At 38.9% G+C, this 27,623-nt stretch overlaps 1 protein-coding gene across 3 annotated transcripts; it reads left to right on the top strand.

Annotated features, from left to right (window-relative positions):
• The first annotated feature begins 408 nt into the window (after positions 1 to 408).
• LOC133516572 (V-type proton ATPase subunit C) lies at positions 409 to 27,327 on the top strand. Of its 3 annotated transcripts, none has more exons than XM_061849570.1 (14): positions 409 to 567; positions 1,585 to 1,718; positions 2,846 to 2,947; positions 3,536 to 3,587; positions 7,310 to 7,519; positions 12,594 to 12,691; positions 14,469 to 14,557; positions 16,726 to 16,824; positions 18,900 to 19,023; positions 20,210 to 20,341; positions 22,779 to 22,876; positions 23,040 to 23,178; positions 25,779 to 25,882; positions 26,709 to 27,327. In XM_061849570.1, exons 2-13 carry the CDS (start codon positions 1,590 to 1,592, stop codon positions 25,869 to 25,871), a joined length of 1,365 nt encoding a protein of 454 aa, XP_061705554.1. In that variant the 5' UTR covers positions 409 to 567; positions 1,585 to 1,589; the 3' UTR covers positions 25,872 to 25,882; positions 26,709 to 27,327. The 3 variants fall into 3 exon arrangements, with proteins under 3 accessions (XP_061705554.1, XP_061705557.1, XP_061705556.1); XM_061849572.1 differs by lacking the exon at positions 409 to 567 and adding an exon at positions 679 to 962; XM_061849573.1 differs by lacking the exon at positions 7,310 to 7,519.
• The last annotated feature ends 296 nt before the right edge of the window (positions 27,328 to 27,623 follow it).

Raw genomic sequence — 27,623 nt, 5'->3', positions numbered from 1 at the left:
AATTCGAAAGCGTTTCGTTTCTCGGTGAATAAGTCGATCGAGCTAGCAAAAATATTGCAAACTTATTATTTGGGTTGAAGAAAGAAAAGATCAACAAATCATTTTTCCATTTATTATATTATGTTCAAAGTAAACTTAGAAGCTTAGAACTTAGATATATTTAAATGATTAAAAGTTTGATTTACATTTTAAAAAATCCAAATAATAGACAATAAAAATCAATATGTCACTGTCAACATCTTAAATACTTTTAATAACTAACTTGTGTCGCAAATACAATATTTTTTATTCCCAATTATATTGAAAAGAGTAACAAGATATGGATAAATTATAACTTTGAATAAGTAAATTTATAAATTCTCTGTTTTTTAATTCGCCAAAAACATAGTGCACCAAAGACAATTGACGTAAATCAGCTGTCTGATATCAGTCGTTGTAGGTGGCAGCACAGCGTCACGTGAATTTTCATGGCGCTGAAGCAGGGCTAGTCCCGACGTCTTGTGATTTCACGAAATTATAGCTGTTTCTAATATTTACTGTTAAACAGCATTAATTTTTAAGTTCTAGGTGAGTAAAGTAATGTATTTAGCCTTATTAAGTGTGTGGTGTGCTTTAAAAATGCTTTTGCGCGGGACTTGAAAGTGTCAAAATAGTGACGGGTGTACTATGGGGTGGTTTGGGGTGAATTGGTGTTCATAATTGTGGCGCCTGGATGTCTGAGCGCTAACGGGGCGCCGGACAGCCGGGGCGAGTATCGATTCCCAATCCCACCGCGTCAGACCGCGTAAAACACCACTTCGTCGTCCATATTCACGTTAAACAGGACGTCTCCAAATTTCTCGGAGCTTAATCGATTTTTTCGACAAGGAGTACTATTTATGTTTCTCAATATGAAAATCGCTGCGTATCTGCTTGGGCTCTGGACTATTACGGTTTTCATAGAAGCTTAATTCTCAGTCAAGGTCAGCCCTCATTCCTCAATAATGTTTAACATTCGCGTGAGGTTCTGAGTTTTAAATAGGTATGTGTATTTTTCGTGTGTGAAGTGAGCCCTGTTCGAAGTGTATGCTAGAGCGTAATAGATTTCGAGTTCACCCTGAGGTTAGTTGGTGGTTTTCATCACTGCAGTACATTATATCAGTCTAATAAGAAAATAAAAGTATGCAGTAGTGTGTGTAGTTACAGTCTTCTTGAAACATGTCATATGACAAAGTTTTACGAAATCCTATAGTGGTAGTCTTTAGTTTAGATTATGTATCACTATATCTTATTTGAGTACTTGAATAAAATAAAATAAATGAACATTTTTGTCTTATTGGAATAAGTACATCCTAGACTGCCATAGCAAGTATTGTAGATATATTAATTGTAGAAAAAACTGGGTTCTGCTGGGTAATAAACAAAAACTAAGAATATGAAAAGCCCTTTTTTACAAGATTTGTCCCCTTCTTCATAGATTCAAGACTTAGTAAGCCTCTGGTAAATGTTGTCTCTTTGTAATAAAAACAAATGTCAAAATTATTTTTAGAACTTGTTAGATTTCAGTGATGTTTATGGTACCATTGATTTTTTTTCTGCTTATAGTGAAGATGTCGGAGTACTGGGTGATCAGCGCCCCGGGCGACAAGACATGCCAACAGACCTGGGACACCCTCAACAATGCCACCAAATCGGGCAACCTTAGCGTCAACTACAAATTCCCCATTCCTGACCTTAAGGTACGTAAACAAAATGTCAGAGTACTGGGTGGTCAATATGTTCCATTAGATCTGGGACACCCTCAACAATGCCACCAAATTAGGCAACCTTAGCATCAACTACATATTCCCCATTCCCAACCTCTAGGCATGTTATGCGACAACCGGTCTGGACTAGTGGGTAGTGAAGCCAATAGTCCTCGATTCAAATCCTGGTATGGGCATGTATTTGTGTGATGAGCACAGGTATTTGTCCCTGAGTCATGGATGTTTTCTATTTATGTAAGTATTTGTATATTGTATATACAATGTATCTCTACCTTCTGGACATTAGGACGTGTTAATTAGGGTATTTCTAACCTATGTACAAAGTTTCATTCCAAATGACACAATATTAGGTGGGTCCACACGAGGAAATTTCGTCGCGCACAAAACGGCCAGTGTAGACGTGCCTTGACCAAGACCGAGCACCAATAATCTGTTTTATTTCATGTTGTGAAATATTTTTGAATATTCATATTATTATTACTAAAGAACTAAATTGTTTTTTATTAAAGAGTGTCAAAATTTACTAAGAATATTTACATAAAACGTGAAATATATTTTTAATTTATTATTTTTTTTAAAATGAATTTTTTATTACATATTTATCACGTCACAACTTAACTAAAGTAACTACACATTTGTATAAAGCGTAAACATAGTAGAGTCAGCAAAATATTAAGTCCTGGATAGACGTGCGAGAAAAGTCATCGAGCCATAAATTCGCGAACTTACTCGCCCGTCTATCACCCACTTTAAACTCCCACCACCATGAGTGACTGATAAGATGTACTTTATCCTATAGTATCAAAATTTACATCATTTTATCAAAATCAGTGTCTAGATACTACACCTGATTATGTACCTATTATAATGTAATGAAAATAAACAATTGTGATTCATTGTACCTAAATAAATACTTTCAATAATAATTAATATTTTTTATTGGATTACCAAAGTGTCAAAACTGAAATTGAACTTTATGCATATGCACGTAGGTCTATGTTGCTCTGTGGTCTGTGACATATTAATCCGTCATTGGCGTCAAAAGGTTAAATCCTGAAACCAACCATTTTAATTATTATTACACAACCTATGTTCTTCAGGTGGGAACGCTGGATCAGTTGGTGGGTCTGTCTGATGACCTTGGCAAGCTGGACACCTTCGTCGAGGGAGTCACCAGGAAAGTGGCCCAGTACCTTGGAGAGGTGAGGTCTTTATAACTAATTATTCATTAATTTCACCATATTTTTGGTTTATTACCTCAAAAAAATGTAATTTCAGACCAATATATTCCAACTTTAATGCTATAATTAAAATAAAACTACCTATATATTATTACTTAACCCAGGCGTTCCTAAACTGTGCGCCGTAGACAGTAAAGAGGGGCGCCGTGAGGCAATCCTCCTCACCATGTAGGTACCTATCTATTTCGAATAGCCTAGGTTAGGGCGCCGAGATTCAATTTTAAACTTGCAGGTGCGCCGTGGATTGAAAAAGATTGGGAACCACTGACTTAACCTAATAAATTGACTACTATAGATATATTTTACACTTTTATATTATATTGCCATATTTTCCACTTTTGCTTTATTTATTTTCGAAATATTTTTACGTGATGGCAAAAGGCCAGGCAAAATCAAACCTTATATCATTGCCATAATGACGTCGACATGTAAAAGCTTCTCTCATTTATTCTCCTATCTAATTCATTGTTTGTATAAATCTTTCTAGTTTTTAAAACGTTTGTGTTTATTTTAGGATTATTTGAATTCAAAATAAATAATATTTGACAGGTACTGGAAGACCAACGCGACAAGCTGCATGAAAATCTGATGGCAAACAACAGTAAGTCACTTTTTAAATTTTTTGGGGCAATTTACTTTTCATGTGGCACATTTTAGTTGTTTTTGTTTAATTACAAAGTAATTAAAAACTATTTTAATTAATTCCGTAAAAATTTAAACAATTACGGTACTTTGTTTGGTGCCATTTGTTAAAATAATTAAACAAGTGAAATAAAATTGAAGTTATACCTAGTCTTAGAAAGTAAAATACAAATTTAAAAAAGACGAGAATTTTGCATGTAAAGTTTTAGAATTGAACGATGGCATGTTTTTGGGCTAAACAGAACATAGGCTGTTTAAATGCAGGAAAGTTGCCAGCATGAAAAACTAATTCATAGACAAGAATGAACTGATGTAGACAAAAAAAGAAATAAAAGCACAGAGTAGTGCGAAAATTTTGAGCATGCGTCGCTGGATCTCGATGGTTATATTTTTTATTTGATTTTTTATACTTCCTATTTGATTTTGGTTAATTATGTTTCAACATGTGTATATTTTGCATGTATTTTTCTTTTTAACGAACACTTTAATATTTGTTAATTATTTAATTCTTGAACCACTGTCAGTAACTTTATCTTTCTGGATTCTTTTTTAAATTTTATTTGCAATATAAAATTGCACTTTCTATAAGAATGTTTGTACATAATTATTTTATTTAACACATAACATTTTCATGTACACATCTCATATCACCTGTATAAACTTTAATCTTTTTATATTTTAACATTGAATTAATCAACTTCAATGTGATTTTCAAATGACAACGAATCTTTACCTAAAGCCAAAAACCATGAACTGTTTTCATTAAACAATTTCTTAATTCTACTGCAAGAAAAAAAAACTTGTCATAAAATATTAACATGACAGTTTGTGATAATATAAGTGGAATTGCTAAAACTCGAGATTTGCCAAGTCAAAATCAATTGTCAAGGATACTATCGTAAATTTTGCATGTATAGTATATTTTAACTTTAAAATGTTATAGTATCTATAAGTTTGGGGCTTTTTGTGGAAGGTTCGTTGATTATATTTTGTAAAATGGCTAAGAATGTTGCGTGGACAGTGTTTGTTACGAATGTTTTATTGTTTTAGAAAGAGGTTCGTCTACTTACAGCTATTCTGACCTCTCGCACATTGCATTACAGTATCACTTTGTTACACGATAGTTGTTTTAAATATTGTTGCATAGGATATTTGATGTTTTATACTCCGACTCCGTTATAGAAAAGGAACATCATAAACTACTTTTATAGGTTGGCGCTTTAACTATTCTATTTTAGGGCCAACTTCTAGAAACATTATGCAGTGGATAAAGTTATAAGTATAGTTGGTGAGTGATTTTTAACATGTATGATAATTATTTTTGGAGAATTCATTATTTATTCAAAATATACTTCTTAATTTTCTGTTATTATTTTTCGAATTATTTATTATATCATATGATAACATCGTAAATCACAAATTTTTTATTTATTTTCGATGCTTCTTTTATGTATTTAAATATATGAATAAAGGTTCGTTAATGACCTTTTTTTGAAATATTCATTCCTATTGTAGATTATTGCAAATTAGTATTTGGAATTGCATTTCAGTGTCTGAAAAATGGAAAAAGTTTTTTGGCAGTGAGTAACTATTTAGTAGTATATGTAAAAGCTTAGCAATTCCTGCGCTTCTGACGCTTTGAGGATATACATGTATGTATATTCCACGTATCGTGTATGATATATGTATTTACGGCCAAAGTAAGTATATGCGTTCTTATATTCATTATCTGATATTATCAGGTTAGGTTAAAAATTATGATACTGTTTTGAAAAAAAAAATGACAGTTTATTGTTGGAAATTTTACTTTTGCATGTTCGTCGCTTTGTGGATTTTGTCTTATTTCTTTTTTTTTCTTATCGATACGATCGATGTATGGTTGGACATTTTTTTTGACAATTAAAGAAATTTAGGTTTAGGTAATAAGAAATAATAAGATGTATAAAGAAAATAATTTCTTTAAAACCATTCGTATTTTTAATAATTTCGTTGTATTATGTATTCTAGCGAATGTAAGTCTTGTGTACGTACTATGTTTTTACAGTGTTTTAGAAGTTTAAATGTGTTTTAGGTTACTTGTCAAATGTAACGTTTAGTATATAAAATAAGTAATCGTTTCAAATAGATTATATAAGTGTCTATAGAACTAAAGAATATTGTGATAAACGTGGATAGAAACGGAGGCTTTTCTGTATAGTGGCGTGGCAAGAATAATACATGGTAGTTAAGTCAAAAATCTAAATGGCTACAAACACGTTTATCGACAATTTGAAGCTTAAGTGGTCGACCCAAAATGTCGTTTACTCGATGATTTGAATCGATCGGTTGCTGTGGTGTGGTAAGCCCTTTACATTTTGACCACTACAAGAAGAGGTTCCTTAATCCATATTTATCTATATTCGACTCCACAACCGGCGTTAATGATAAATATACATGCACAAGTGTCTCGATATAAGATATACGTAGAACTATGTCGTCATACCATAGATATCGCAATCACTGCCTCACAAGACATTCATAGCTTAGCCATATCGAGCTTCTACATACCGTCTATGCTTTGCGCTTCTTGTTATTATTAAATATTAGTTTATTTTTCCTTAAATTTATTTGTTATATTTTGCTCCTATCCCACTAAAATCCTATTTTTATTTTATTTTCAATAAAACAAGCTTAGGTTAAAATCTGGCGCTGAAGAGAGTTTTATAGGCGAATAAAAGCTTTATAACATCGTAAACGATGAATAATTTATAACAATAATACGTTACGAGTCTTCAACCTAACTATAGCTGCGGAGTTGATACGGGCGATGCCTTCTGTGAGGGAGCGTGTTAAGAGATTTGAAAATGGCAAGAATTTCCAGATAACAAATCGAGAGAGTACGAATTAAGAGTTAGTTCAAAATGTTTCAGATAAGCCCTCACTGAGTAATATCACATTTAGGTGATTGGATATTGGGATCATGTCCTTGGAGCTTTGAAAGTTTAAACACGTTATATAACAAGCGTAACACTCTTTTTAACCGACTTGAAAAAAATAAGAAAGTCGTTTATTCGTTGGATTCTTTTATAGCACTCTTAACATGTTCCTTAACTTGGCATGGTACCCTGCAGCATGTGTTGTCGCGGGTATAAGAGCATCGTTCGAGAAATTAAAGCGAACGATATAGAAAAGGCCATACGAAGTCCAATATTACCAGCAAAAGTGGCCTCCTTGTTCGATGAATATTAAAATTCAATATTCACCGGGCCTATATGGGAATGGACTGATGTTTGATTTAATATTTATAATACTATTTATGACAGTACCTTGAATGGGTTTTTCTGTCCAAGCTGGCAATGCTATAAATTGTCATAAATAATTAATGATTGAAATAGGTAATACCGGTAAATGTCGCATAATGGATTAAGGTTTTATTTGAACTTAGATTCAGGCAGCAAGGCCCATATTACAATTTATAAACACCTTGTAGATGTAGTGTAGGGACGCCCGGCCGGAAGCAGGCGGGCTGTCGATCGCGTGTTGCGAATATAAACACCTTGTACACTACGTTCTTTCAACACAACGGCACCTGGGAGCTTCTCCTTGGGAGATCTTCAGTACCCTTTGAAGGTACGCTAATCTCTATTGACCGACTGCGTAAGCACGATTATGCTCTTGAATCCGCGACAACTATGCTGCCAGGCATGGACTCATACGGCGACCCCGGCGGGGGCGAGCCGCCCGGCACGCCGACCTCACCCATCTGTGACTCGGCGTTTTCCGAACACCACGGCTGCTGGCCGTGCGAGCACCGCGACTCCTGCGAGCAGTCCCAGGCCTCCAGCGGCCGCAGCTCGCCGCGGTGGGACGACGAGGAGGAAGAGGAGAGGCCGCATCACGTGCTCTCACAAGGTTTAGGTCCCGAGATCCTTGTCTTTGATGCTGGAGAATAGTCCTGAATGTCGAATAAACCTTAACGGCCTGTAATAATCCTGTGAATACCCTATTTAGCGCCTAGAAATCAATATTACTTCATAGGGTCCGCCTATAAGAAGCCTGAATTCTTCGTAAGTCATATTGTAACTTAGTTTTATGTTGAAGGTGTTTGCAAATTTGCGCGCACCATCTACTACAGGCTTAGCGGGAAAGGAAGATCGCACGCACTCGCGACAGGTGACGAAGCAAATGAAATGCTAGTCCTTATTACCTAACCTACTTATCTGTATGCCCTTGACCTTTTAGTTACAGTGATTAAGCTTGAAGCGATCTTTTACAGTATTGCCAGATGATAAAGTTAAAATTAGGGACTATTTTCTCAGCATCAATGATTAAAAGCCCTTCCCTTTCCGTTAGGCCCTTTTCGCTCTGACCCCGTAGGCATTCCTCTACGAACAGCGCTGCCTGCGTTTTTTAGTCCAATGTGAAGGCAGTGATTGCGTAAACAATAGGTATCTAGACTATCTAGGTTTTCTAGTTGCTAATTTAGCAGTTGGCGCTGGCCGTAATATTAAGTGTCAAGCGCCATTCTAAATTTGTAAAATAGAAGCTCGTTTTTCAATGCAAAATACTTCAAATCGCTGTTGCCGATAACTCCAATAATTTCAGATCACTGTTGACTTAGGTAACTAAAAGATTTAAAGACAAAGCAAGTCAAAAAATGTTTAGAGTTCTTGAGCATTTTGCACTAAAGACTAGGTACTCTACATACACAAAATACACTAGCTCAACATTTACAACCTTTTTTTTGACAGTGTTCTAAATATTTTCAGTATAGTATTGCAAAGCGTTTGCAGAGCTACAAGTTTAGGTTGACGCCCTGACACTGGCTAGCATTACCCGCAATTTGTACGTCTTGATTGTCCCTTCTTAATGTCGCTTTTAAGTGTAACTGCTATATTTAAGTTTTACCTATTTAACATGTAGACTAAAGTGAAATTTTTACCGCATAAAAATCCCAAGACGGCTAGACAGCAGTGTTTTATTAGCTTTTGTTGTTTTTAAGTTTAACTTTTATTTTGCATCAATGTCTATTTTACACTTGGTATAAAATATGTAAGTAGCTTTATTAAGATAAATTTATGTTTTTTTTTCTTACCCAAAAATGTGTTTTTTTGGGTTATTGCACTTTTACAGGTGAACTTTGTTAAGTTTGATACAGTTTTGAAATTCAGTCAGACCATTTCTGGATGCATTTCATCGTGCATTTTGCTCGTATTTTATTCATATGTATAAGTAATATCGTATGTATGAATTTTGTATTGAGTTGTATATTTTAAAAATACTTGTATGCGGCTTTTTTATGTATCCAAAGTAAAAGTTATCTTTTATTTTGTTGAAGTTTAATTATCAGTTTTATATAAATATATCATTTTGTTTTAAGTAATAATTTGGTGAAGATTTGCAAATATAAAAGCCATATAAAATTACAATAATCAAGGTACGTCGTGGTTATTCTTATCAAACTTTCAGATATTTCTAAATATTAAAAACTTTATTGTTTATAAAAAGTAAAGTTAGATGAGTTAACTTGCATCTAACAAATCTCTTAAAAATAAATTGTCGATGCTCGCTGTGGATGTTTTTGCACAAAATTTAGGTAAGATCATATGGTGAAAGAGAAACAGTTTATTTTTTCGGATCAAGGTAAATAGTATAAGAATTCCCTGCGCGTGTTTCTCTGGCCCCAATGTTTCTCTTACCTAATCTAACCTTCCCAATGTTGTCCTGCGCTTAAAAGCCAATTTTATAACGTGTTTTTTTTTTTTTTTTTTTGTATCAAAAACGACACACGCGTTTGTTCAGAAATGTATTTAAGTGACTGGTCTAAAAATTGAAAGGGGCAACAATAAGGTCAATAATGATATCCTTTTAGAGATATTAATATATCTCGATTCTAAAAGGTTTGCTATATGAAAATATGTATAGTTTGTATTTGATGCTTTGCGTTGGTTGTAGGCATTTAGTGCATGACAGCATGAATACCTATATGTTTCATTGCATGCGGTAGTATTTCTTGATGTTAAGTTAAATTTTGTTCCACGTAGGTAACGCATGAAATGTGTTATTGCTAGTGTTTTATTGAAAACCCTTTTATTTTTTTTATTTTTTTCGTACTTGTGAAGACGACCGGAAAAATTGAATTTTGTACTTGTGTACTTTTTGCGTTGGGCGTTAAGATAGATTTGTACATGCTGCATGGAAAGAAGGGAACATTAGTTTAGTTTTATCGTAATAAGTAATTTATTAGTTTGCTATATTATATTATAGCTATAATATAAAGAGATCTAAAAAGGTTAATTTGGGGTTATATATAACCCCAAATTAACCTTTTTAGATCGCCACATTGTACTGAACGGCTTTTCTATTTTAAATGTGCGTAACGCAATGGAAACACAAAAATGTTTTATTTATTATTTCGTTTAAAACGAGAAAATGCGTTTGATATAGAAAAAATATTAGATAAGGCCAGAACACACCGGCTGCGAGCGCGTAGATGTGCACATATGCGAGCGCTAAAATGTTGAAGCTGTGCACGCACACGTCACGCAAGCGGTGTGCCGTCTGACATAAGGATCTGTGTATTACAACGCGCTCGCACACGCATCCACTGCAGCAAGAACTTTTTCAAAAATATCCCAATCATCACAGACCTGCAGTATTATATATTTACGTTATCTTTTCGCGGATTAGCCAATTATAGTAATATTTTTGTTTCAATTAGAATGGATTTCCGCAAAGTAACGCCTGATTCTATTCATTTTTCCCTTAAAGTTGCCTAAAAACTGAAACACATGCAACATGTACTACTTATCTGTACGATTTGTCCGTTGTCCACTAAATGAGTCACTATTGAACATCATATATTATATAGCCCATTCCTAAAACATGTTTTATTAAACTCTGACATTTACTACGTCAGATAAATAAAGTGCGCAATCAGTCGAAATACTAAGTTTATACAGTGTGTCCCTAGCCATTGGACAAAACCGAAATGTACATATGCAGTAGGGTATTTAGAACCAGTGTACAAAGTATCATAACAACCGGTGTAGCGGTTTCGAAGAAATTAACAAATTACCATTTTTTACTTTGGAGCAGCCTGTATGTCCTAAGGTAATATCCTCAAAGAATAGTATGGAACCTTCTTCGACCTTTTTGATTATCTTTTTTATTTATGACACTAATAAGCTTCTGACTTTTGAAAAATGTCATCGTTATCAAATATTTCGAACAAATTGTCAAAAACACTGCCAAAGATTAACACAGTGTGTTTCTTTTTGTTTTTAATTATTGCAAATAACTTTTGTTCGGTTAAATATTTTTTTATCTTTTGTTCTAATTAAAAAAATATTAACGTCAGAGCATTCCTGAGAAGTAACCCTACGTGGGATTTCAGGGTTTGTCCAATGGCTCTTCACTCACCTGGAGTTTGCACTAACAATAAAGTCCCCGGCAAGCTCGGCCGAATTTCACCTTCCCATTCAAACGGAGTTTTGTTCTCATTTTAAAACTACGCGTTGGATTGTAATGAAACTTTGCACATACAATGACATGAGGTATATCTATGCCTGTAATTAGTTTATATAGCTCCAGCTTATAAACCAAACATAATAGAGCTAAAACAAGTTGTGTATAAAAAACTTAAACTTGCTGTTTTTAGGGTTCCGTAGTCAACTAGGAACCCTTATAGTTTCGCCATGTCCGTCTGTCTGTCTGTCTGTCTGTCTGTCCGAGGCTTTGCTCCGTGGTCGTTAGTGCTAGAAAGCTGAAATTTAGCATGGATATATAAATCAATAAAGCCGACAAAGTCGTACAATAAAATCTAAAAATTTAATTTATTTTAGGGTACCTCCCCTACACGTAAATTGGGGGTGAATTTTTTTTACTTCAACCCTACAGTGTGGGGTATCGTTGGAAAGGTCTTTCAAAACTAATAGGGGTCTTCAACAAACATTTTTTAGTAAAGTGAATATATTCGGAGATAATCGCCCCGAAAGAAAAAAAGAAATGTGTCCCCCCCCCCCTCTAACTTTTGAACCATAGGTCAAAAAAATATGAAAAAAATCGTGAAAGTGGAGCTTAAGAAATACATTAAATGAAAACTATAGCGGACATGATCAGTTTAGCTGTTTTTGAGTTATCGCAAAAAGTTTCCCCTTCATAGTAAAAAGACTTACTTTAATTAGGTACTGATTATGCAAATTTGCCTATTTGTTTAAATCGGGTGACAGGTACCGTTTTATCCCTTGGTTAACAATTTACTACACTTTAAGCTCCAGTTTAGCTTGTTGTGACGGAAGAGTAACTACGGAACCCTACACTGAACGTGTTATGTGTGTGCGCGTGCTATATACCTGTGTGGTACATATGTGTAGTGCATCTAGCATTAAGAAAAACTTAACGGCAGTTCGAACCTAACTTCGGTCGCTCTCGCTCGCTCTCGCTCCGATTGTCGGGACCAATTATGTAATCATATTATTAAAAACTTGTAACCTTAAATCAAGTTTCACTGAAGATTTCACGTTTAAAACCCAAGAACTATAAGTAGCGTGGCCCGACATGCTCTTGACCGGTTTTTTAACTATGGTATCGGAAGCTTCACCTAATTGCAGCCCTAGATATACCTTATTCTATTGTAAGTACATAGTTTCATAGCAATCTAGCTAGTCGTTTTAAAATGAGAGGGTAATTACGTTTGTATGAAGAACCTTGCTGGGGATCTTTTATATTATTAAATGACAGGCTCAGGCATAATTTCTTACAACTTACCCGTCCTTAACCCGTTTAAAGATTCAACTACTTTTAAGACGCGGCAGTAGGTGTGAGTCGGCAATCAATATATATTTTCCGTCTCTTTCTACTAAACTCCAGCAGATGCTTATAAAAGCTTGCAAAAAACCGATTAACACCGACTTTGCCGGTCCTGCTCAAAAGGGTATGGTCGCCAAGTATGGTATACAAGTGTAAAACGGATGTGTGTTTACAGCCGACCTGCCCACTTACCTGACTCGTTTCCAGTGGGACATGGCCAAGTACCCCATCAAGCAGAGCCTGCGTAACATCGCTGATATTATTAGCAAACAGGTATGCTTTCGACATAATTTTTTTTTATTGGTTTTCCGAATTATATTGTATTAAATAAAAATAAGTTATATTTTTAAAGGAAACTATTTTCTAAATTTCAATGACAATACTGTAATATTATACTGAGACATATTATAGTATTTTATGCAACAGTTGTATAAGAAGGGTCAAAAAAGGCGAGTGGCGTGAGTTACAATGTGAGCCGGAGCCGAAGGCGTAGGCGAACATTGTAAAGGAATACGCCACGAGCATTTTTTGACCTACTTATACAACGTTGCATACAATATTTTTCCTACGAGTCAACAAAAATAAATCTTAATTTAGGTAAACAAAGCAAAAGTATATAGCCAAGACGCGCGAGCATACCTTGTTACGCGCCCGGCCCGCCCCGGGCCGCGGCCGGCCGGTCGGCGACACCTCGTAACTCATGAGGCCCTGGTACTTGCTAAATAAAATTTTTGGACAGTTTTTTCTCTATTTTGGCCACCGTAGCCTACGGAGACTAACAAGCAACGCTAAGCGGTCTTCGTAGTCTATGGGTGTTGCTATATTACGGGTGTCACATGCGTGTTTCTGACTTATGAAGTAATTATTTTTACTATGCAACCAAATGAATATTTTGTAAGTTGGCATTGCTGCCAACTTAGTTTAAAAACTGTATTCTTTTTGGTTTTGTTAGGTTGGTAACCATTAATCGCAGTAACGTTATAGCGATTAAAAGCACAAGAGCTTTTATGAGGAATAGACAATATAGACTTTTCTTGAAACCTTTTATGTATGTTCTTATATTCGTGTTAATGAATGCATAAATGACAGATAACAGTAGAGGAGTAGGAAAAATACTATTAGAACGGGTCCTTCACGCTTGATAGTTTGGGAACATCCTAATTATGAATTTCGTATATATCCATGAAAAGGACCTCTAATGTTTCCCATAAAGTTTTAAGTCATAATGTATTGTTTCTCCGCACTTTCGCTAGTCATAATTTGTTTTTTCTCAGAAACGCGTAACTTTTCTGAATTGCCATAAAACAAACCTTACCTAACCTATCTGTAGGATAACCTTACGAAAATCCTGAGAAGTTAACGGTTGTAGAGTTATGACTAATGATAATCTGACAACCATTATATTATGACTTTCAATAATTATGTCATACAAAGGTATATGCCATGAAAAACTAATTATGTAATGTTTTTCATGAAATAAATTATCTAATTATTATTTTACATGAAGTGTTGATCAATGAAAAAAGGATCGTAACTTTTAGCTTCTGTGTCTTTTAACGTGCATGGTGATACTGGTGTGTACTATGCCATTATAACCTGCCCATAGGTATATCCTAGTTAGTACTGAAGAGTAGGCCTGCCTAACGGCCCGATTCGAAGAATGATTAAGACACGTTTAAGATCTCGGAAAGATTTTTAAAATATCGATAACTAAACGACATGTCAAAATTGACGTTTATTTCTATTCCGCTGTTTTATTTTTATCCCAATAAGATCTATCGACGATATTTCTAACATCAAAGTGACATTGGTTGCCCGCATCGAGCTGCTTCTGTCAATTATACGACATACAAACGATATCTAAATGAGAACTTATCTAAACCAGAACTTATCGTTATCGTATTTCATTCTTCGAATCGGGCCGTTAGTACTGATTTGCCGAGTTTTCAGAATGGCGAAATTTAGATTTACGTTTGCGGTTTTTCCGCAATACAAACAATTCGCAACTTACACGGTAAGCCAAGTTAATGATTGGATATCGTGAGCGCAGGTGGGGCAGATCGACGCGGACCTGAAGGTGAAGTCGAGCGCCTACAACGCGCTCAAGGGCAACCTGCAGAACCTCGAGAAGAAACAGACGTAAGTGGCTATACCTGACTCGAAGTAATCAAAGTCAAAGTCAAATCTTTATTGCATATCACAAATCACATTAGATGTAACAGAAGGTGTAAAAGTACATGTGACGCCCTGGAAGGGCACAGCAATTTAAGAGGACATTGAGAAACCAATAATCTAAACATTACAATTAAATACATGAGTTCTAGCATAAACCTCTTCAAAGTATTCACTTAGGGAATAATAGCATGTATTTATTAGAACCAATCGTACCAATGAGTTTTTTCGGAACTTATATACGAAATGTCATTTGATATTTACCACTAGCTTTACGGTGAAGGAAAACATCGTGAGGAAACCTGCATACATCTGCGAAGAAATTCAAAGGTGTATGTGAAGTCCCCAATCCGCATTGGGCTAGCGTGGGGACTATAGCCCGAGCCCTCTCGCATGAGAGGAGGCCTGTGCCCAGTGGGACGTATATAGGCTGAATTATTATTATTATTATTTTATTTATTAGAAATATTTTTAATAGTTTAGTGAATGTAGTAGTCTTTTCCTGATTTTTTATAGAGTTAGGTAACTTATTATATATCTTGATCATGATGTAGTGAGGGCTAGACGTTATAATTTTCATTCTCGAGAAGGGCAATTTAAGTTGATTAATATTGATGCTAATACTAATGGTTTGATTGATGTTACTTCTTCTAATATCTGTTATTGGGGTTATCTTTCCGATGCAATCAGAAAAGCGAAATAAACCGGCCAAGAGCATGTCGGGCCATGCTCAGAGTAGGGTTCCGTAGTTACTCTTCCATCACAATAAGCTAAACTGGAGCTTAAAGGATACATAAAAAAAAAGCCTTTATTTCCAAATTTCCCATTTTACATTTGAAGTTTTATTACTAATAACACTAGACCCTACCCATAGTGTTGTGTTCCTGCCGGTGAGTAAGGTTGCCAGAGCTCAATGAGGGGGGGCGGGTTTAGGGTCGGCAACGCGCATGTAACTCCTCTGGAGTTGCAGGCGTACATAGGCTACGGAGGCGGCTTACCATCAGGCGGGCCGTATGCTTGTTTGCCACCGATGTATTATAAAAAAAAAATTGGACCCCTCTTCGAGTGTAGGCCTCCTCCAACTCTCTCCATTTTTGCCTGTCTTCCCCTTTGTTTAGCCAGTCTTTCCCTGCAGTTTCTGTAATATCATCTAGCCATCGTTTATATGGCTTTCCCCATTTCCTTTTGCCAATAGGGCCTTTCCATTTCGTTGCCAATATTGTCCATCTATTGTCTTTATACCGTGCGTTATGTCCTGCCCATCGCCATTTTTATTTGAGGGCTTAAAGTATAGTAGATTGTAAACCAAGGGTGAACTGTGAATGTACGTCTTTTTACTATGAAGGGGAAACTTTTTGCGATAACTCAAAAACAGCTAAACTGATCATGTCTGCTATAGTTTTCATTTAATGTCTTTCTTAAGCTCTACTTCTACGATTTTTTTCACCTATGGTTAAAATTTTAGGGGGGGGGGGACATATTTTTTCTTTAGTAGCGTTTATCTCCGAACATATTCACTTTATCAAAAAATGTTTGTTAAAGACCCCTATTAGTTTTGAAAGACCTTTCCAACGATACCCCAAACTGTAGGGTTGAAGCAAAAAAAAAATCAACCCCCCCCCCCTTTACGTGTAGGGGAGGCAGCCAAAAAAAAATTTTTAGATTTTATTGTACGACTTTATCGGCTTTATTGATTTATATATCCATGCCAAATTTCAGCTTTCTAGCACTAACGACTAACAGACAAACAGACGGACATGGCGAAACTGTAAGGGTTACTAGGTGACTACGGAACCCTAAAAAGACAAAATAATGGGAACTGTACGGGGCGAGAGAACCGATGAATATGAATTACCAGAAATGATTTTTTGGCCTCAAACCCTAAGCTGTTAAACAAAACAAACAAAAGGCGTTTTTTCTTTTGTGCACCGCACACTTTTTTAATTTATAGCTATAAAAATAATTGTAACATTTATGTTTATTTCATTAATTACTCCTAATCGAAGGTCTAGTCTAGTTAACAATGCCTGCATACATGCTTGGCCCTGGGTTCGATTCCCGGGAATATTTTTTTGCGATGTGCATAAATATCTGCTCCTGAATTGTGATAATATATATTTTATTTGTGCTCACAGCGGCAGTCTTTTGACCCGTAACTTGTCGGACCTGGTGAAGAAGGAGCACTTCATCCTGGACAGCGAGTACCTGGTCACGCTCCTCGTCATCGTGCCCAAGTACGTATACATTTATAATACAATTCTTAGATACCACGTCAAAGAGAATTTTCCTACTCGTGGACTGTAATGGTTGAATTAAGATTTCGTACACCAAACTGTAATTGGATGCTTTTCATGTATGGGCTCGCAACTCAACTATAATATTCATTTCGAAACGGTTTAGTCAACTATAATGAAATGAACCAATCACAGCTCGCCGCGGTCAAGAGGACGAAACAAAACTATAGCTCAAATTAATTATTTCAGGTTGTTTAGTAGAAACAATTGCGTCATAAGTCATAAACGCACATGTGACACCCTTAATATAGCAACATCCATAGACTACGAAAACAGCTTACCATTGCTTGTTAGTCTCCATAGGCTACGGTGGCCAAAATCGAGAAAAAACTGTCTAAAAATCGAATTTAGCGCCGAGCAAGTACCAGGGCCTCATGAGTTACGAGGAGGTGTCGTTGACCCGGCGGCCGGTAGTATGAAGGTATCGCGGCTGCTCGCGTATCTTAAATAGCTGTATACTATACTTTTGGCTTGTTTACCTGTATGATTTTATTAGTTTAAAGTATTACTACCTGGGCGTTATAACTATTTATTGTAATATGGTGGTGTATAGGTGATAATCTTAACTACATTTTTTTACTAAATTAAACTTGTCTAAAACAATAAAAATTAAAAATTATATATAAACTTGAACATATAAAAAAAAACAAAAGTTAGTCACCGGGCGAGATTTGAACCCGTAACACTCGTTTCTAGCCGTCCGCGTTTTAACCCGCTGGACCAGACGGACAGTGGCCGGCAACACGAAATTAGCGACCATATTCTGCGTCGAAAGAAAAACGCATTAAAACTCGAAAACACGCGTTTTCCCAAACATAAGACTAATCTAGATCGATTGTATACCCCCAAAAACCCCCATATACCAAATTTCAGCGAAATCGTTAGAGCCGTTTCCGAGATCACAGAAAAATATATATATATATACAAGAATTGCTCGTTTAAAGGTTTTGACCGACCGGTTTGGCCTAGTGAGTAGTGACCCTGCCTACGAAGCTGATGGTCCCGGGTTCAAATCCTGGTAAGGGCATTTATTCGTGTGATGAGCATGGATACTTGTTCCTGAGTCATGGGTGTTTTCTATGTATTTAAGTATTTATAAATATTTATATATTATATATATCGTTGTCTAAGTACCCTCAACACAAGCCTTATTGAGCTTACTGTGGGACTTGGTCAGTTTGTGTAATAATGTCCTATATTTAAAAAAAAAAAAGGTATAAGATTTTTATTGATTAGTAGCAAAAGTATTGTATAAAATAATAATATAAGTAATCGAGCTTTTCAATCTCGTACCTCACGTCGAGTTTTTTGCCGCTCCCATATTGAGATACCCTCCTACAATTTAGGAGGGATTTAAATCTTCTCGGGTCAGAGGTGTAGGGTTAGAGCCGGCGTAGCTTTATTTGACGTTCATAAGCGTATTGTAATATGCCTACTTGAAAAATAAACTGTCTTTGTTAATTAAGCAGCACAGACTACGAGTTAAAATATGGTTACTTGACGACTACTTGCTTTACTTGTCGACGTAATTTTTTCTGTGTTTGGTCCTTGCATTTTATCAGCAGTTAATGTAGCCAATTGGGGTTGGGTATTGGGTACTTGATATTATAAAAAAAAAGGCTCCAAAGTCACAATTTTTTTTTTTTGTCTTTCAAAAATAGAAAAGAAAATTGTATTTGATTCCTTACATTTTGAAAAATAAATTGTATGACAACTATACACATAAACGCAATATTTCAGGGTCAAAATGGCAATTTCCTTGATCTTCCATACATTTAGGACAGACTTATATAATGTGCCGTCACATCACCTTATCATTTTGTTAGAGGCGTTTCAATCGTCGAGTGCGAGCGTCAGACTTTTAACTCTCATTTCTGACCTTTGTGTTGCTTAAATGCCATGAGTCCTATATAGACATTTGATCCTCAGGAAAATTAAGATCGTTTGACATTATTTACAAAAAACTGTCAAGTAGCCAATTGTAGCTTATAGAGAAAAAATCCTTTTTGATTTAGGGCCATGTTCAACGACTGGAACGCAAACTACGAGAAAATCACGGACATGATCGTGCCCCGTTCCTCGCAACTTGTTCACCAGGACAACGACTACGGACTATTCACCGTCACACTCTTTAAGAAGGTAATCTTATTTTATGCGTCAAATACTCTTGGGTACAGTCTCTGATGGTCTCATCTGTATTGAAATATTTAAAACGGGTCACTTACTTTTTTTTTATTATTATTAAAATAAAGACATATATAATACATATGTATTCCCGCCAAACTGTAACGTTTATTGGGGAGAGGCGCTCAGTTCTTATACGGCTTAACAACTTAACCTATTGAATTTATTATTAGATATTATTATATTAGCATGCTCTCATACGAGTGATTAAGATAAATCGAGGAGACACTCTTTTAACCTGTTTTTTTATCAGGGATTTACTTAATTTAGGACTGTGTAGGACTGCGTAGTATGCAAATTTTATTCAATATTTGTGGTACCATATACTTTGAGGTTCTTTTTCCATAATAATTGTTCATTTTTGGTTGTACCAGCTATTTATCTCTCACACTTCTAGTATTGTATTACTAACTGGGTGAATCAACTTTTTTTGTTTTGTTATCCTGTCCCGTTGTCCAAGGGACAACAGTGGCACAGTTTGTTTGAAGAGACGTTGTATGCCGTTCTATTAACATGCTTAGTAGGGGGCCCATTATGGACATTGGTTATAACGACCACAAAAACGCAAGTTTAATACATTTAAGTACCATAAAATCAGTATTTCAATGAACTTTTGTCCCCTGGACAACTAATCGTAACCATGGCAACGAGTGACGCTAAAAAGTTGATTCTCCCAACTAACACTTTGTACTTTTCATTGTAATAATGCTCTAATCCTAATAAGTATGTGACTTTTTTATCTACAGGTAAAATTTTACATAAGGGAAATAGTTTATCATAATACTTTCAAAAATTACATTAAAATGTAATATAAGCTACTGTTAAAGTTAGAATCGAGGGCTTTTTGTTAGATACTTAACGATGACGGAATAACTAAGATTTCTTTTTTACACTGGCAAAATCTAGCACAAAATAGGGTCATGTTTTTCTCTTCGTCCCGAATTCGTTGGCGTCTTCGCCTGGCATTGAAACTCAATAGAATGTTTTGCTGAACAACAAGAGACATATGGGTCATTTTCCCAGCAGTAGACACAGTGTCTTTTGTCCAACATTGGGATAGGGTCCTTTGCCCAGCAGTGGGACACAATAGACTCGTATTAAATATTATAATGCTTCTCTTAATACGTTTTATATGTTCCAGGTGGCCGACGAGTTCAAACTGCACGCCCGCGAGCGCAAGTTCATCGTGCGTGAGTTCTCCTACAACGAGAACGACCTCTCCGCCGGCAAGAACGAAATCACCAAGCTCGTTACCGACAAGAAGAAGCAATTCGTACGTCATTCTCTTCATCGCCGTTATTATCCTCCTAAGCAGCGTCATTTCCTCCTAAACATCGTCAGCGTCCTCCTATAGACCGTCATTGTTCTCCTAAGTTATCAGTCCTTCACCGGTCGCTTGATGATTGTCATTCGCATGAATATTGTAGTCATTAATAAGTCCATTGTGCGGAAGTTCTCCTACAACGAGAACAACCTCTCCGCCGGCAAGAACGAAATCACCAAGCTCGTTACCGATAAGAAGAAGCAATTCGTATGTCATTCTCTTTATCGCCGTTATTATCCTCCTAAGCAACGTCATTATCCTCCTAAACATCGTCCTCGTTCTCCTATAGACCGTCATAGTCCTCCTAAACACCATATCATTCCGTCACCGGTCGCTTGATGATTGTCATTCGCATATATATTGTAGTCATTAACAAGTTCATCGTGCGCCAGTTCTCCTACAACGAGAACGACCTCTCCGCCGGCAAGAACGAGATAACCAAGCTCGTTACCGATAAGAAGAAGCAATTCGTACGTCATTCTCTTCATCGCCGTTATTATCCTCCTAAGCAGCGTCATTTCCTCCTAAACATCGTCAGCGTCCTCCTATAGACCGTCATTGTTTTCCTAAGTTATCAGTCCTTCACCGGTCGCTTGATGATTGTCATTCGCATGAATATTGTAGTCATTAATAAGTCCATTGTGCGGGAGTTCTCCTACAACGAGAGCGACCTGTCTGCCGGCAAGAACGAGATCACAAAGCTCGTTACCGACAAGAAGAAGCAATTCGTACGTCATTCTATTTATCTACGTTATTATCCTCCTAAGCAGCGTCATTTCCTCCTAAACATCGTCAGCGTCCTCCTATAGACCGTCATTGTTCTCCTAAGTTATCAGTCCTTCACCGGTCGCTTGATGATTGTCATTCGCATGAATATTGTAGTCATTAATAAGTCCATTGTGCGGGAGTTCTCCTACAACGAGAACAACCTGTCTGCCGGCAAGAACGAGATCACCAAGCTCGTTACCGATAAGAAGAAGCAATTCATACGTCATTCTCTTCATCGCCGATATTATCCTCCTAAGCAGCGTCATTATCCTCCTAAACATCGTCATCGTTCTCCTATAGACCGTCATTGTCCTCCTAGACACCATATCAGTCCGTCACCGGTCGCTTGATGATTGTCATTCGCATCAATATTGTAGTCATTAACAAGTTTATTGTGCGCGAGTTCTCATACAACGAGAACGACCTCTCCGCCGATAAGAACGAGATCACCAAGCTCGTTACCGACAAGAAGAAGCAATTCGTACATCATTCTCTTTATCGCCGTTATTGTCCTCCTAAACATCGTCATCGTTCTCCTATAGACCGCCATTGTCCTCCTAGACACCATATGAGTCCGTCACCGGTCGCTTGATGATTGTCATTCGCATCAATATTGTAGTCATTAACAAGTTTATTGTGCGCGAGTTCTCCTGCAAAGAGAACGACCTCTCCGCCGACAACAACGAGATTACCAAGCTCGTCACCGACAAGAAGAAGCAATTCGTACGTTATACTCGTTATTTCCATTATTCTCCTCATTTCCGTCATTATCCTTCATTACATCGTAATTGGTCTTCCCAAAACTGTCGTTAAACATTATCCTACTCAAAACCGTCAGTGGACATTATTTTCTTCAAAACTGTCATTAGACATTATCCTCCTAAAGACCGTCATTCTAATCTTAAACACCATCGTCGTCATTCGCCTCAATATTGTTGGCATTAATAAGAAGAAACGGTCGTTCGCCGTGGCTACACTTCTGCAACGAGAATCCGGCATGACTGAGATTACCAAGCTCGTCATCGACAAGAAGAAGCATTTATATGTCATTATCCTCCTCAAAACCGTCATTTTCCTCCTAAACACCATCATTTAATAGGCGATCCATTGCACAAGAAACTAAACGACAAAAATGAATATTACAGTACATATGGGGCTACTTTATAGCACTAGTGCGAGAAGTAGCATATTACGTTACTGTGTCGAACATTTAAAGGGCCATATGTACTGTAAAACGTTGTACGATACATGTGCGAATAGGTAATTCGCAACTCGTGTCGATTTAAAACACTCCCTTCGGTCGTGTTTTAATTTATCGCCACTCGTTTCGAATTTCCTATTTTTCGCACTTGTATCGTAATGTACTATTACAGTACATATGGGGCTACTTTATAGCACTAGTGCGAGAAGTAGCATATTACGTTACTGTGTCGAACATTTAAAGGGCCATATGTACCGTAAAACGTTGTACGATACATGTGCGAATAGGTAATTCGCAACTCGTGTCGATTTAAAACACTCCCTTCGGTCGTGTTTTAATTTATCGCCACTCGTTTCGAATTTCCTATTTTTCGCACTTGTATCGTAATGTACTAACTGATTATTTTCTGCCGCACAGGGTCCCTTGGTTCGATGGTTGAAGGTGAACTTCTCAGAGTGCTTCTGCGCCTGGATACACGTCAAGGCGCTGCGGGTGTTCGTAGAATCCGTGCTCAGGTTGGTATTCTGTACACCACTGCAAGGGCGTGTGCGAGTAACCAGATATGCCCCTTCCACTCCGTAATTTTACCGTCGGGTTGGGCGCAAACGAAGTCATTATTGTGAATCTTTTTGTTTCAAATTGATTCATTGAAATTGAAAATGAAACCTTTGTTTTCAGATACGGTCTCCCCGTGAACTTCCAGGCCGTCGTGATGGTCCCGTCCCGCAAGAGCATGAAGAAGCTGCGCGACGTGCTGCAGCAGCTGTACGCGCACCTGGACCACTCCGCGCAGAGCCACGGGGCCAACGCCGCCGACGTGAGTATACAGACATGAAGCAGCTGCGCCACGTGCTGCAGCAGCTGTACGCGCACCTGGACCACTCCGCGCAGAGCCACGGGGCCAACGCCGCCGACGTGAGTATACAGACATGAAGCAGCTGCGCCACGTGCTGCAGCAGCTGTACGCGCACCTGGACCACTCCGCGCAGAGCCACGGGGCCAACGCCGCCGACGTGAGTATACAGACATGAAGCAGCTGCGCCACGTGCTGCAGCAGCTGTACGCGCACCTGGACCACTCCGCGCAGAGCCACGGGGCCAACGCCGCCGACGTGAGTATACAGACATGAAGCAGCTGCGCCACGTGCTGCAGCAGCTGTACGCGCACCTGGACCACTCCGCGCAGAGCCACGGGGCCAACGCCGCCGACGTGAGTATACAGACATGAAGCAGCTGCGCCACGTGCTGCAGCAGCTGTACGCGCACCTGGACCACTCCGCGCAGAGCCACGGGGCCAACGCCGCCGACGTGAGTATACAGACATGAAGCAGCTGCGCCACGTGCTGCAGCAGCTGTACGCGCACCTGGACCACTCCGCGCAGAGCCACGGGGCCAACGCCGCCGACGTGAGTATACAGACATGAAGCAGCTGCGCCACGTGCTGCAGCAGCTGTACGCGCACCTGGACCACTCCGCGCAGAGCCACGGGGCCAACGCCGCCGACGTGAGTATACAGACATGAAGCAGCTGCGCCACGTGCTGCAGCAGCTGTACGCGCACCTGGACCACTCCGCGCAGAGCCACGGGGCCAACGCCGCCGACGTGAGTATACAGACATGAAGCAGCTGCGCCACGTGCTGCAGCAGCTGTACGCGCACCTGGACCACTCCGCGCAGAGCCACGGGGCCAACGCCGCCGACGTGAGTATACAGACATGAAGCAGCTGCGCCACGTGCTGCAGCAGCTGTACGCGCACCTGGACCACTCCGCGCAGAGCCACGGGGCCAACGCCGCCGACGTGAGTATACAGACATGAAGCAGCTGCGCCACGTGCTGCAGCAGCTGTACGCGCACCTGGACCACTCCGCGCAGAGCCACGGGGCCAACGCCGCCGACGTGAGTATACAGACATGAAGCAGCTGCGCCACGTGCTGCAGCAGCTGTACGCGCACCTGGACCACTCCGCGCAGAGCCACGGGGCCAACGCCGCCGACGTGAGTATACAGACATGAAGCAGCTGCGCCACGTGCTGCAGCAGCTGTACGCGCACCTGGACCACTCCGCGCAGAGCCACGGGGCCAACGCCGCCGACGTGAGTATACAGACATGAAGCAGCTGCGCCACGTGCTGCAGCAGCTGTACGCGCACCTGGACCACTCCGCGCAGAGCCACGGGGCCAACGCCGCCGACGTGAGTATACAGACATGAAGCAGCTGCGCCACGTGCTGCAGCAGCTGTACGCGCACCTGGACCACTCCGCGCAGAGCCACGGGGCCAACGCCGCCGACGTGAGTATACAGACATGAAGCAGCTGCGCCACGTGCTGCAGCAGCTGTACGCGCACCTGGACCACTCCGCGCAGAGCCACGGGGCCAACGCCGCCGACGTGAGTATACAGACATGAAGCAGCTGCGCCACGTGCTGCAGCAGCTGTACGCGCACCTGGACCACTCCGCGCAGAGCCACGGGGCCAACGCCGCCGACGTGAGTATACAGACATGAAGCAGCTGCGCGACGTGCTGCAGCAGCTGTACGCGCACCTGGACCACTCCGCGCAGAGCCACGGGGCCAACGCCGCCGACGTGAGTATACAGACATGAAGCAGCTGCGCCACGTGCTGCAGCAGCTGTACGCGCACCTGGACCACTCCGCGCAGAGCCACGGGGCCAACGCCGCCGACGTGAGTATACAGACATGAAGCAGCTGCGCCACGTGCTGCAGCAGCTGTACGCGCACCTGGACCACTCCGCGCAGAGCCACGGGGCCAACGCCGCCGACGTGAGTATACAGACATGAAGGAGCTGAACCACCACCACCAATGAACAGCTGCCAGGCGCCCGGAGTAGGACATATAGGAAGAATAGCAAACTATACTCTGGCAAACCATTTCCGTCACAAGTGAAGGGGGCAAACTTGAAATATGTAGGAGGGCTCGATCTTCCTTACAAAATTTGAATTTCGCGCCTTTTCTACTGACAAAGTGGGTTTACCAAAGTATAACCACAAAATAATAGTACTATCAACCGAAGTTTGACAGCGATTCAGGGTCGAATTATACTGTCCCTTTCTAATGTATGTCACTATCCCTTTCGGCCATTTTGAGTTGTCAAAATTCGAGTCATTATCTTATCTGTGGTCGTGCACGTATCGGGACCCCAAGTTGTGCCAACCCTAATAATTGCTCGGAGCAATGCTGAACCGAGTGGAGCCGGAAAAAACCGAGGAGTGTCGCTCCACTGGTATAACTAGTTGACCTCTCCAAATTGTATCTTTTTTCGGAGTTAGCGCTCCGTACATGAAGGCTCAGATGACAGGCTTGCCAACTGTTGAACAATATTTAGAAATTAGTAAATTAGTCCTTAATTCTTCCTAATTTGATTTTAAGTTTTTTCTTCATTTGATTTTAAATTCGTTTCAGACGGCGGAACTCGCGGGTCTGGGCTTCGGTCAGTCGGAGTACTTCCCCTACGTGTTCTACAAGGTCAACGTCGACATGATTGAGAAGGCCTAGACTATAGCTAGGTACGTCACAACCTTTATTGTATTCAATCGTCGAAAAATATGTAAAGCCTAAGGAAAACTCCATGTTTTACAGCTGACTTAGGCAGTGCTTTTAAGGCCCCATGTGTTATGTGGTAAATGGATTGGCCACCAAAGATTGGCTAGAGCCAAAAACAGTTTAACCCATTTAGGGCGAGCGACTCAGCGTATGGGTCATGCTCAAACAGTTCCGCAGGGCCAGTGACTCACATGCGAGTCATGAATAAATTCCGATTTAAACATAAACGAAAGGTAATTTTAATTAATAACGTACGTATCCACTAAGTTACAAGCATTTCTGTAAGGTATATTAAAAAAGGTGGTTAGTAAAAATGTTCCATAATGTTGTTCAACTGGCAGGCTTCATAAGCGGCGATTTATTACCCGTGCGCGCCAGCCCAGAGACCCATAAGCTGAGTCATACGTTTTAGCTAAAAACGGTTTGTATGGTGGCCCGGCGTATTGTGTACGCTCGACGGATTTTGGCCATGAATGGGTTAAGGCACAATATGTATAAATTACTCTGAGGTTTACGAAAGGTGCTAGTGCTGCACTCTGGCGGAGGAAAGTGCAGTAATACTCCCTATTAATAAATCTTTACTAACATGAAGCATTATTTTCTCTCCCTGTCAAACAATTCAAACATACAAGCGCTCAATGAAGAGAGAGAATAAAATTTGTAACTAAATGTATGACCCCCCCTCCGCCATCGGCCATAGCAACTGCTCCCTTCTAGCCCATCAGCTGGCGACCAGCCTTGCAAGTCCTGTTTTAATTACCTTTTTCAAATTGTTTTTTTTTTTCGCAGGTAAAATTACATGTCGCCCGGCTTGCGGCCCGCAAGAAATAGTTGCAATCTGTTAAAAAAAATTGTACAATAATTATATTTTTAAATAGAATATTTATCAACCGACAAAATATAAGTATATACACGTGGCCTGGATGAATAAAATCATTTGCGATATATTTTACCATTGTACAGTTTTTATTTTATTTTACATTTAAAGACAGGTTTGAGAGTTTTGAATTTAGAATTCGTGGTCTTACAATAGTTACATTTTGAAAATCAAGGCAATATTCTGTGCCTTTTTACTTTAAAAAAAAAAACAATCTTTTTTTGTCTATTATAACTGACATTTGTTAAGCATGTTTTCTATTATGTTATTATTGTAAGTTGTTATTTAAATAAGGTATTTGGAAGTGTTTAGCTTTGCTATGTTCCACGCGCAACAATCTTATGTTCAGTATTATGTGAGTTGCGTTCGTAGACTAGTTGCATATCATCCCTTCGATGCTGTATAATAAATGTTCAACAGATATTTATATTGGAGTTAATGAAATGGAAAAAAACTATGTAAATAAGAACATTCCTCGTCATAACTTGTGTAGTACATAATAAAATAAAAATTATTATTCAAGTTACTGTTTGTGTGTGTTTTATTCATTATTCGTGGCTATTAATTTGCCTCAATGTTCTTGAAGGCTCTTGCCTTCATACAAAGAATTTGATGCATAACATTATAATCATTCATAAGAGTAAATATATAAAAAATTATAAGGTACCTTCTATAGGCCAAGTTTCCATCCAGAAGGGTGTAGAATAGAGATGGCAAGGGGACATCAAAATTATGTATTACCATTTGCCATTAACAAAGTAAATAAGTCAGGGATTATTTGTTATTTTATCAGAACATGAAAACATAAGCAGAAACAATGCTTGCTA

This window comes from Cydia pomonella, chromosome 3 (genome assembly GCF_033807575.1).
Source record: "Cydia pomonella isolate Wapato2018A chromosome 3, ilCydPomo1, whole genome shotgun sequence".
Taxonomy (NCBI): Eukaryota; Metazoa; Arthropoda; class Insecta; order Lepidoptera; family Tortricidae; genus Cydia; species Cydia pomonella.
This window is presented reverse-complemented; position numbering and strand designations above follow the sequence as displayed.